The sequence below is a fragment of the Vulpes lagopus genome, chromosome 4, assembly GCF_018345385.1.
Source record: "Vulpes lagopus strain Blue_001 chromosome 4, ASM1834538v1, whole genome shotgun sequence".
Lineage (NCBI taxonomy): Eukaryota > Metazoa > Chordata > Mammalia > Carnivora > Canidae > Vulpes > Vulpes lagopus.
Genome location: NC_054827.1, coordinates 86,849,080 through 86,862,226, shown reverse-complemented (window position 1 = coordinate 86,862,226; position 13,147 = coordinate 86,849,080). Strand labels below are relative to the sequence as shown.

General features: G+C 40.8%; 1 protein-coding gene across 1 annotated transcript in view; it reads right to left on the bottom strand.

Moving 5' to 3' along the window:
• Positions 1–7,552: 7,552 nt before the first annotated feature.
• The window catches only part of SERINC5 (serine incorporator 5), a 103,523-nt gene continuing 97,928 nt past the window's right edge, over positions 7,553–13,147 (bottom strand). The window contains exon 12 of the mRNA XM_041752795.1: positions 7,553–12,075. Within this exon, the coding sequence (XP_041608729.1) occupies positions 11,928–12,075 (148 nt within the window). The 3' untranslated portion in view covers positions 7,553–11,927. The remainder of the gene's footprint in view (positions 12,076–13,147) is intronic.

The following is a 13,147-nucleotide window of genomic DNA, read 5'->3' as shown; positions in this document are numbered from 1 at the left end:
TTCCTACACAGGGATGACCTAGGTAACTTGAGTTACCTTCTTGAAATGTCACCATGGCTTCTAATGCATTGGGAATATCCAAAGATGGAAAGACGGAGGTGGGCAGTTGTAATAATCTTGGGGTGGCCAAGGTGAACTAAGACAGCAGCCTTAGAGATGGAGAAGAGCAAAGTGATTCCAGAGATGTCATTGGATGGGTCAAGAAAAGGCCACACAGTAGGTGGGGTGGGGAGAGAAGGACACATAAAAAGCTATTACTTGAAATAGAGGGGAAAAAGGAGAGATTGATTCTATCAGCATTCATTCAGCAGACTCACAAGGCTGGGTCATGATCATTCCTGCAAACCTAGTCTAAAGTTGGTTCAGTTCAGAGACTACTTGAGCAAGGAGGAGCTTATGGGTTACCTGTCGACATGGTCTTCTGGATTTTCTTGACTCCACGGGACAAAGAGGAAGAGAACACTTCAAGGTCATTGTTGTGAAAATTCAGTAAAATATAATGCAGAGTCGAATTGGTGGGGGTGGGAGGAGAACTGAAAATTTGATTTCTCAACTCTTAAGTAAAACTGGAACAAAAATGACCAACTAGGCAGAGATCCAATTTGGATTATAAAAAGCTAGTTCATCAGTAAAATCAGTACTGGCTATAAAATCAGAAGCAAATGAAGAGTCAATTAAGCACAAAAGTTCTGCTGTGATGTTATGCAGTAAGATCCAAACTGTATTAAATATGAAATTTCCTGCCAAGGAGAAATATAATCTTCCCTGGTGGCAAAAGTCAGATTTTCATGACATCAGCCAGATAACCACATAAGAATGTATCTTGTAATACAAGATGTCTATAAGCCATCATGAGACTATGCTCTCCCCACTAGCTAACCAACATTCATCATTTACTGATTTGTTTATTTAACAAACACATTCCATTTCATAGTCATGTTCTTATTATGCTGACAGGTTGAATAGAGATGTACCTAAAACATAAGCTCTCCAATGTACATTTTTTCCTTCAATGTTGTGACACATCTTTCTAAAACAGTTGTACACATACCACCCTTTCTGTATTAAAAACAACAAATTATCCACTGCCTTTCTGTCCAAATAAAATTCATACATTTTAATCTAGCTACTAAATAAAATTTTAATTAAAAACTTTAATTTAAAATGTTTAATCTGGCCACATTATTTGGCTATGTTCATTGTAGAAATTTCCAAAGAAGAAATGTTAAAGTCATATAATTCTAACACTCAGAGGCAATCAATTCTATAAGTTAGGACATACTGACAACATAGGTGACAGGAAAAAAAGGAAATTTTAAGAAACTTTAAAAAATCTCCTTATTCCTCTATTATAATATATTGTATTATTATTCTAAATATTTGCTACCCCACCCTTGGGACAAGTAACACTCATTGCATCAACTCTGGATGTGTGACTTGTGTGGCCCCCAGTGTGAGAGGATTATATATCCCCACACTGTTGACCTCAAGAGTGACCTTAGGACTTGCTTTGAGCAATGTGGTGGTAACAAAAATGTGCACCACCTCCAAACAGAAGACTTAGGAATCACCATGTGGTTATGCCATCTTCTCTCTTTCTTCCATGAGACCAGTGTAGGGGAGAAAAAATAATTCCCCTCTACCCTTCCAGGTTCTAGACTGGAGTCCCTATAGCAAAGAGATTAAAAAGAAAAACGGAACAAACAGAAGTTTGTTGATGTGTCATAGGAAAGGAAAAAGAATTTTCACTCTACCCTTGAGTTCTTGGCTTAGACTCCTGTATTAATGATAGATTAGCAAGAGAAAAACAAACAAAAGTTTATCAATATGTGTATCTCACGTACACATGGGAGATACACAGGGGAAAATGAGTAACTCCCTGAGGCAGCTTAGAATTCAGGCTTAAATACCATCTTAATAGGAAAAGATGTGTGCGGGGTGGGATGTAGGCTTCTTAGGGGAAAGTAAATGATTTTTAGGAAACTTGAATGGGCCCTTAGGAGAATGGATGGGAGGTATGATGGTTTGGGAGAGTTCCTCTTCTAGTCTCTTCTGTGATAAAAATCAATCCTCTCTAGTTGGTGAAAATCCCAGGGAGGGGATTTATAATAACCAAGTTCTCTTTGGAGGGGGTCTGTCTTTAGGCAGACAAAGGGAGTTCAGAGAAAGCTTCTCCCTGCTTTGCTTTTTTTTTTTTTTAGAGTACCTACAGCTCAAAAAAATCAGTATGTCCAAGTGACACGTCTGCTACTCATCATTCTATATACCTTGTGTATACATGGAAGATGCCCAGGATAAAATAAGTAACTCTCAGAAACGGGTTACATCTCAGGCTTAAATAACATCTTCATCTAAAGATACAAGAAAGAAAAGTGGATGGGGGTGTGTGTAGGGGAGACCTATTCCCACAGGTAACCAGAAAGAGCATGAAAAACAAGAGTAAGCGTTTTTATACAGATTTAAGTCAGTGCCTCCTCTATTGCTAAGGGTCCAAAGTTGTCTCCAGGGATTAACATTTCTCCTTTCTTGTACAGAGAAGATGGGTGATAGCTGTGTATTTATGCCCTGCTTTCAGGCAAATAGGGAGAAAGCAGAGCTTTTCTTCTGTTTCTTCTCAATTACCTTTAGTTCAAAATAATCCTTATGCAAACTGGCATATCTAGGTGTGACATGTTCTGCTACCCTTCATCAGCAAAGTCCCAAATAGAGGCTGCTGCCTCATCCTGGCTCCCAGAGCAACCAGAACTAAACGGAACTACAGACAGCCCATGGCTGACATGAAACATGAATGAGAACAGAACTGTAAAAAAAAAAAAAAAAAAAAAAAAGGAGAACAGAACTGTAGTCACTGCAAACCACTGAGAGAGACTTTTGGAGTTGTTTGTTACCACGGGGGAACTTAGCCCTACACTGACTGATACACCCAAAGTGTCATCTGAGTTTTTATGTCTGAAAGAGAACTTTCAGGCACTGAAATAAGTAAGTTGAGTTTCAACTTACATTTTATATATTTAAATAATGTATTTTAAAACTGAATTTCTAAGCCTTTAAACTCATGTAATTTTGTTTACAAATTGATGGGCTTTGTGTTCATATTTTATTATCTAATTTTATTTTGTTTAGATTAATAAATGTATAAGCCTGACTGATTAGGCTTATAAATTTGATATAAAGTATACCCAAATATTTATCAAATTTTTAAAATTAAGTTTTAGAAAATTCAAATCATCTAATATATTTCATTTTTTCAAGTCCTTCAAAATCCCAAAAACATAGGTTCACATTTCTATGGACTCTTTCTAAACATTTAAAACACACTAAATCTAAAAAGTTTAACCATATAAATTTAATGAATTGTAACTTAAACATTTAAACAGTGACTCCAAACTTAATTATCTATATCTTCTTATGAATTGACTTATTAATTATATTAATATAATTAATCATAATTATTAATTATATATAATTATGATTGTTAGTTATTATGTAATTATTATTAGACTTATTATAAGTCAAATTAGTCTCCTTATTCACCTTTTCACCCTAAAAAGAAGAAAAATACACTACATACTATTATGATTACAGAACTTATTTCTAGATAAAATTCATTACTAGATATAACTTACTTTGTCATCAGAGTCTTTGTAAGTATTGTTTATTGGCAGTAACAGAATATTCTAGACCCTCATATTTCTTGCCCTAAACTATGCAATGTGCTTCTCTCCAGGGAGCCCTGAGCCCTATCCTGGTCTTCTGCCTAGAATATATAGAAGATGGATCTACAAAGTAGCCTCTGAGGGCCACAAAGGAAGAGCCAGAAATTCACAGTGGCCTGTGGTGTAAAGTCCTTGAGAAACTGAACCAAAAACTCAGTTGTTTAAGACACTGAGGCCCAGTGGATTACTCATATGCAAATCCTCACCAAGAGAAAGCTCTACATATGAAGAGAAAAAATTGACCTGAAAAGGTAAATTGGGGGCAGCCCAGGTGGCTCAGTGGTTTAGCACCGCCTTCAGCCCAGGGCATGAGCCTGGAGTCCCGGGATCGAGTCCCATATCGGGCTCCCTGCATGGAGCCTGTTTCTCCCTCTGCCTGTGTCTGCCTCTCTCTCTCTCATGAATAAATAAAGTCTTTAAAAAAATAATAAATAAATAGTACATATTTAAAAAAAGAAAGAAAGAAAAGGGCCATGGGATCTTTGTGATGATTACACCAGGCACACGTCAAGGGCTCCAGAAACATGAACTACCATTATCGTATTAAACTGGAATTCCAGAATGGATTAGAGCCGGGGACTGGACACCATAGGACATGCAGAAGCCCATTGTCTCTCTCTCTCTCTCTCTCTCTCTGCCTCCCCCTTCTCTTTCACAACAGCTCCTCTGCAGGTCTGCTTCAATCCTGTAGCTCTCCTGCAAGCTGGCTTCTTCCCGGTGTCCATAATACCTACAAAGTCACTAAAAATATCTTTTAAGTTTCCTACCCCCTTGGGATGCCTGAGTGACTCAGTCAGTTAGGTGTCTGCCTCTTGGTTTTGGCTCAAGTCATGATCTTACAGTAGTGAGGTCAAGCAGGTCTGCAATCATCGAGGAGTCTGCTTGACATTCTCTCCCTCTCAACCCCACCAACTCTCTCTCTCAAAATAAATAAATCTGTAAAAAAAGTTCCTCACCTCCTCGGTTTAAGACAGCAGCCACTCTACAGCTGTATCTACAGTTCCAAGCCCAAATTTCCAGAAGGGTGATGCTATGTGGAGATGAGCAATGGGTACATTTTCTGGATGTGCAGGCTTGTGCACAAGTTCTGACAAGGTCTCTCTCCTCTCTGACCAAACTGTAGTCTGGCTCTTTTGGGCTCTTTTCTTGAGTAGGCCTGGACTGTCTGTGTCCATCCTGTCCTTGCCAGGCCCGCAGAGCCCAGTCTTAGCAAGAATCCTCCCACCCTTGGTATCTGTTCATATTCGTCATCATTCACCTTTGATGTATAAATCCCCAGCTGCCTGTAGCAAGAATCTGGTTAGGTCAGTTTAGCAAGAATCCTCCTACCCTTGATCTCTCCTCTTACAATGTCCATCCACTGACCCCCTCCCTCTGCTTTTTGCCTCTACAACCCCACTTGTCCTTGGTGTATTCAGAGTTCAGTCTATAAAAGATAAACTGAGGCATATTTAAAAATTTGAGAGTTTTTTTAAAAAATGGATTCAAATCAAGCAGTATCCAATCTAGCAGACAGAAAGGAGCTCCAAGGAGCCGTACAAAATTGGAAATCGGAAAGAGACAGAAGGGAGGGGGCACAAGGAAGTTATACTAGGCAAAGACATGGATTGGTTATTGTAAGATTATTTTCCTTCAGGGATGGCGGGCATCAGTGAGGCAGATTACCTAATTACTGCTCATAAGGGGACTCCTGATGAACTGGCTCATGATTCCTGATTAACTGGTGTAGGATTTCTGGGAGAGAGAACCAAAATTATATGTCTGTTTGGTGACGTGGAGCCTAGCGTGAACAACTCCATTCTAGGCCTACAGTCACTTTTAACAGCCTGATCTCTGTCCTGCTGTAAAACTCTAATGGCTAAAGTCCCGAATAAAATCTTCCTTGCTGTTTTAACGAGTGTCAGGATAATTTTCTTCTTTAACAGTTCAGATACACACAGGACTTGCGTTGCACTGCAACAGTTCTCTAAATTATTTTTCATTTAACAACACATCTGAACACACTCAATGAAATATTTTCAACAGCACTATTTTATTAGCTAGCTACTTATCATTTCTCAGATGCAACTAGTAAAATGTGGGGTCAAGGTAAAGCCCTCTCTGCTAAAACCTCAGAAAGATTTAAGGGAGTGATTCTTACATCCTCCTGGCTACACAAAAGGCTTCTGCAGGAATAGGAGTATTTTCACACAGCACTCGGACCTGCAGCTGAAAGTAGAGAAGGTATATCTGGAAAAGATTAATGGAGATAGTTTTTATCTGACCTAGTGAATCCCATTAAGAGTCACACAGAATACAATGTTTTTAAAAGAACTCAGTAAAAGCACCACCAGTTTACATTCAGACAGTTTCATTCAAACTAAAGTCACTGACTCCCAGTCATTATGGGCTAGAAGCAGCAAACTATTTAGCTGCAAATCAGGCCTTATGGAAGATGAAAGGATGATCCAGAAAGTGGTGCTGAGTTAAGAATGGAGTCACGTCCACTTGTAGACAATGCTCCCGGGGGTGGTTCCTTGGGTGTGGATCTGTGAGTGCAGAGACTTGGGAACTGAGAAGTTATCTGCCTTTTCTGATCTTAAGTACAATGGGAACAGGGACAAGAAAACAATACCAGACAATTCCTTTCAAAACATGGGATGTGTATAAATACCAGTGAAATGTGAAGAAGGTAATTTAGTTAATACTTTCAAGTGCTTCTGATAAACCAAGTAAGATGAGAACAGATTCTGCAACGCAGAGGTTATCAATGACTTAAAAAAGCAGTTTCAGGGAAAAGGTGTGTGTAAAGCCACGGTGCAATGGGTTCAATTCAAGAGTGAATGGAAGAAATGATGGCAATGACAGAAGCAGAGATTTTAGATATTCCTGAATTCCCCCCATAAAAGCAGAATAATTAGCACAACCAAAACCGCATGGACAACATTGCAACAAAAAGTGGGTTGTGAACCCCAAAGTGCAAGTGAGCCAGAAGACCTGAACAGGATCAGCATCTATGTGGGAAGAAGCAAAAGGGTCAAAATGAAGCAAATGATAAATTCACAGAGACAGAAAGTAGAATAGTGGTGTTCCGAGGCTGGTGGGAAGTTGCGGTCTAATGAGTACAGTGCTTCAGCTTTGCAAGATGAGCAGAGCTCTGCAGCTTGGTTGCACAACAGCAGGAGTTTCCTTAACACCACTGACCGTACTCTTTGAAATGGCTAAGATGTCAATTTTACATTATGTGATATGCATAATTTAAACATTCAGGAAACTGGATGTTTAATAATAAAAGGACTAGAAGAATCAAGATTAAATTTCACACAAAGATATTTTAATAAAAGTAGAAATACTATACCAGGCTACTAAAGAAAATTTTAAAAACCGACATGAATGAAAAATAACCCTAGATCAGAGGACTTAATGTTATAATGTCCATTCTTCCCAAATTGGTCTAATGACACAATGCCATCCCACTCAAACCTACATTTTCAGGGAAAATACAAAAGGTCTAGGAAAGCCAAATCTTTGGAAGACTTCTACTACTTTCCTTAGAGACCTACTCTATTTCTCATATTTAAGATAGTGTAACACTAGCTGAAGAATCAGAAAAAGGAAGCAGTTCACAGAAGCTTTCAGAGGTGAAGGAAACAAGAGTTGAGTTTTCATGTTTATATTTTCATTCTCAAGTATCAGAAAAGATTTTATGAGCTTGAGAGAAAAATGATTAACATCTGAAGGCAACCAATCTTCGGAAAACACTACCAGGAGCACTTTAAATTACAAAACAAAACAAAACAAAACAAAAAAAACAAAAAATGAAAACAGCAGCAGCAACAACAACAGCAGCAACGGAGTTTTCCATTTTAAATTTTATTAAAGTACAGAGTTAACAAGTTTTGAGTTTTCTACATAGGAAAAGACTGGTCAACTTCAGACGCTTCATAGAAAAATTAGCATTCAAAAAACAAATATAAACCCACAGTTGCTTTTGTGACTAGAAGAAGGAACAATTTTTTAAAAAGTTACCAAAACTCTAACCATATCCAAGACTATTATAAATTTCAAACAGTAAATTTACCACACATATTACATTTCAAATCCTAGCAGAGCAAAACATAACCACATAATTTGGCTACAGGTAATTGTTTCGAAAAAGTTCTAAGAATTAACAATGTTACAATTATAAAACTTTTGTAGAATTTGTTTTTGCAAAGTAAAAAAAAAAAAAACCTTAAATCTTTAATATAGAAAAGCAAAACAATCCTCTTAAATTTCTCATAAATAACTCTCAAGACATATATTATACATCTGTTGCAAACTTTCTTTACCTGAGAGAATTTCCCAGGATCCTTCACCCAGAGGATTACCTTAAAGAGTTGTTCATCATTTTACTCACATAACTATGATTAAACTCCTACAGAAGTGGATGTGGACATATGCATTTTTTATCTACCTTACCCAATTAAGTTCTTCCGAAGGCATTTTGCTTAAACAGAAACAAAATACCTTCTTTGGTAAAAGCCAAATATTTCCCCCTTTCAAAATGAATGCCTCTGTAAGTGATTTACTGAGGAAGAAAATCTTAAAAAGATAAAGATCCTTAGAGCGACCAGCATTAGTTTGAAGGATGTGTATAAGTGGCTCCCTAGCTCTGGAAGGCAGGTCCAGCATGAGAGAGCCCAGCTCGGCCGGAAATGCAGCACTGGCTGAGTGTGTAAGGCTTTACACGCATCTTAAAGACGGCGGGAAACACGGTAGCCTTAAGAACAAAGCAGAGGGAGTTATTACTTCGATTAGGAGAGTATCCTACAAAGAATTCCACGAGCTGAGTGACTACTGCACTGTCCCTGATTGAGGAGGACCCAGGGATCTCTCCAGACAGGCAGGGTCTTAGCCCAAGGTCACATCCTTCTTAGTTACAGGTTAAAACTGCTCTCATTTCCAAGAGGAATAGAACACAAATGTACACCAAAATGAAATGCTACTTAGAAAGGCAGTCAAAGGAGAATAAAGCCAAGGTGACTTAAACACAGGCTCTGGAATTCCCTTTGCAGGGTAACATGAAGCACCAATGATGATAAACTTCTGGCTAAAATTAAATAAGTATACAATCTTAAATAGGCAGAGGGGGATGATATGGGGTGGGGGTGTGGATTAGCACTACACAAAGGTCATCCGGAATGAAGGATCCTCTGAGGAACTGGAAATAGAAAATGAGGTGTAGGGACCCAACCATTGGCTATTCCTGATAGGCACCAGAACCCCAAATCTCTAGTAACCCCACCTTCCAACAGCCCACATGCACACAGTCCATCTACTCCACGAAAGAACCCCCAACACCTCTGGGGAACAATTCTTTCAAGCCATTTCCCAAGAAGCCAAGAGGACAAAAGCAAACCCAACCAACCAGTATCACAAAAACTCAACCCAGTAAGGACAAATTCGGGTTTCCAAAGTTTTTGACAGACAAATCTCTAGTCAGATGACATATCTAGGTCTACAGCAACATTCCCAGAAGAATCCCTTCCCCCACTTAGTGTTTTTATTCATGAAAACAAGAAGGGAAAACATTTCCACACTGAAGGAATAGCACAGAAGAAACATACACATAGAGTTCTTTAAAAACTTCTTGCACTTGCGTTGCTAAAGGAGTCTGACCAGCAGCTACTGGGAATGTACTTTTTCAAAATCATGTACAAAAAGTTGTAGGAAGCAAAATTATTTTAAAAAGAGATCAGTGAATTTATCAAATGAACACCATCATTACAGCAACTCAAAGCAATTGGCACAATTTTTCCAGTTTCTTAAATCACAATAGCACAAGAATGTAGGTTCTTTAAACCCACAAACATGGACTCATCACCTGAGAATTGTTCATTACAATTAATAATCATTAGAGTCAACTTATTTCTATGCCCTCAGCTGTTAGAGTATATCCACCTCTCCCTCGTCATTCAGATACTTTCTTAAATTCTCAGTTGAGAATAAAAATCAGAGTGACCGCATCTCTTCCTCTTGAGTCAGACTAAACTTCAAGAAGAACTTTGGGACACAAACCAAATTTTAAGCTGCCGGCTGGGCCAGCCAAAGAGAAGCTCTGAGGGCCCTGTCACTGGCAATGAACGTCCTTTCCTTTCCATTTCCCTGAGCTGCTTTCTGCAGGGGAAGCCCGCCAACAGAGGCCAGCCAAGGAACAGGAGCCTCGTCAGCTGGCCTGTGTGACCTGCCCTGGGGGCCACTTCTAAAGTCACAGAGCTGGCTGCCCAGACCAGCCAGAGCCTAGCAGGAAGAAAACACTAGGAAGCCAGCAGCCCAGCTCTCGATCTACTCTTCTCATGGTCTTTCCTGAAGCCCATCCCAGCTTACCCAGAGCCCTGCGTCACTGCACAGCCACTGAGGCAGCTTCTGTCCCCAACCCACGGAGTTCCCAGTCCCACTGGCTTAATGGGGGCCGCGCGTGGTGGCTATCCATTGTGTGACACCAGAGGACCTTTCAACCACCAAGCTCAGAGCTTCTTGGCCTCAAAAAAGAAATTGAATAAAGGTTACAAAATAAGGCTCTCGCCCATACACGAGTGCCTTTAAAAACAGAAGCTCAAAGATTATAAATAAGGCAAGATTCTAGAGTAATATGTTCCCGGAATTTATTTCCCTGCTTATTTTCCCGGGAGGGGGACAAAGGAGTAGAAATGAAGAATTTGACTAATTCCCTACACCAGCATTTTGGCACATGGGAAGCCAGTGCTGCCCAGCTCAGTAGGGCACACACAGACCCCTGTGCCAGCGAGCTCCAGAGGACCCTTTCTACCCTGCAGGAGACACTCAAAGGAGCATCCCCAGCGGGTCTCAACTGAGGTCTCTAACAGACTTTCCACCGAGAAAACTCTTCACTGACCGAGGACACGTCACCACTGAACACAGTCATCTCTTGGGCAGCCGCCTCAAGACAAATCTCTTATGCCTATTACAAGTACATACTTTTGGAAATCTCCATGGATGCTGTTTATGGCTTAATTAAATACCCTCCCCCCCCCCCCCCCCCCCCCCCCCCCACCGTTTCTTCTGAGTATATCTGGCCACTTCTACAACTTGTACGATAGGCCTTATCTGGTCAGCCCAGGGTGAAGTGCTGCCTGGGCTCCTCCCCCGGCCGATCCACTCCAGCACACCACCGTGGATATGAACGCTGTGGCCACACTCCAGATCCAGGAAACAAGAGCCCTTTTGCTTTTACAATTTCAAAGGCCTCAAGGTGGTAGAGACGCCAGCTGACTTTTATAACTAAAAGAAGGGTGCAGCAGACTTCCGTGAAGAAGCCTTTTGGGTAAGGTCCTAGAGTGTTATTAATATTAATAGCACAAACAAGGAAGAACTATAGCCCTCCGTCGCTCAGGCAAAGACATGAATACTGTTCTATAATCACATGAATAACACTATAAAAGGAGTCACAATTATTGCAGTAACTCGGATCGGGCAGTAATAATACAATGGGGGACCACATGGTAGTGATGGTAAATTGTGCTTTTTCACATTATAGCAAAGATGTTCAAGCCTGGGAAGGATGAGGGGAACCTCTGGGAAGGGCCAGGACAGAAGAGTGAAGCTATGATTCCCAGCATCACAGCTCCAAAGGGAAATATGTGGGGGCCAGGAGGAAACAGCACAAGGGTGGAGTTAAAAGCAGGTGCTTCCTCTTGTACCCTATAAATATACCAAATGAGCAAGGAGCCTGCAGGACAAGTGCCATCTGCAGAGCCCGCTGGGGATGGCTCCTGGCCGAGGTGTGTGAGAGGGGTCTACATTCCGCCCCAGGCTGAGGGCTCAAGATTTTGGCAAGTTTTTCTATTTGAAGGATAAGAATGACAAGGTAAGATTGATCCCTGTCATGCCTCAAACTCTGTTTTGGTGAAAACATACAGGAGGAAAATACTAGCTAATTTCTATTCCAGTTTTTAGGGCTAAGATACAACAACACAAACTATATCATCATTCAGGATCCGCTTGGTTGAAAAATCTCAATTCTTTTGGGTTAACATGGTTACTTCTTTTTGATTTTCCAAATTCAAAAGCTAATCAGGTCATTTCCCCCCCCCCTGAAAGCCTTTATCAGACCCACTCAAACCAGCCAGAGGATGACAGCTTTTCACAAAGCACCAGTCCCTGCTCAGACCCCTGGGACACTTGCTCAAATGACATCACTTCCAGGCTGCAGGCCTGCTTGGATCCCCATCACACGGAGAACTGCCGAGAGGGACAGCAGAGGGGAGCAACCAGGGTCCCCAGGTACAACAGCACACACATCCAGCAGGACGCCATCTTGACCCAGAAGATGGACCAGCTTCCACTGAAGAAGGTTTCAATGTTGGCACTTTCATAGCTGTGGAAACGAGAGCCAACTGTGGTCAGAGCAAGAAGAGAACAGGCGGGGAGAAGGTCCCCTCCAGCCTCTCTTGGTTTTGTTTTTTCCCCAACAGCTCGATTCAGATACAGCTCATGCCATTTGCCCACTTCCTCCCAGAGCCTGGCATCCACTAATCTACTTTCTATCTCTGTGGATTTGCCTATTCTAGGCATTCCATAGGAATGGAATCATGTGGCCTCGTATGACTGGTTTTTAAGGTTTATTTAGGTTTTTAAGGCCATGTTGTTGCATGGCTCAATACTTGATTCCTTTTTATTGCTGAGTAATATTCCATTGCGTGGAGACAGCATATTTTGTTTATCCATTCATCAGCTAATAGACATTTGGGTGGTTTCTACTTTTTGGCTGTTGTAAGTGATGCTGCTATGAATGTGTGTAGAAGCTTGTGTGTGGACATACTTTTGCCCCTGTTGGGTATTTACCCAGGATTAGAACAGCCACATCATACTACAACTGTGGCTTAACATTTTGAGGAATTGCCAAAATGTTTTTCTAAAGTGGTTGCACCATTTTACAATCCTAGCAGGAGGTTTTGTAAAGGGTTCTAATTTTTCCCACATTCTCGACAGCATCTGTTATTTTCTGCCTTATTAATTATGGCTCCCTCCATCCTATAAGTTTTCCACACCAAAACTTTCCAGGAATCATCAAAGCATTAGAACCACTACGGATACATTAGAAGCTCCCTCCTCTCTTCTCCCTTAGAAGAAGGGAAAAATCATATTCTGGAAAAATCTCCCCAGTGAAGCCTTCTGCTATCTCCACCATCTCCAAACCCCACCTGGTACTCCGCATTCCTCTTCCTCATCTTTCTCCCCAATAGTGCAATCTGCCACAGGGTATTTTATTTGGATCATGGTCTGTCTCCTCCATTAGATTATAAGCCTGCCATTTACAGCAGTGAGGCACACAGGAGCCCCTCAGATAGTTGCTGCATGAATGGATAAAACAAAGCACAGTGAGCCTAAATGTCTATCCTGTGTGTATTCGGAGTTTTACATACCACATTAGCACCGGCTGCGGGGCT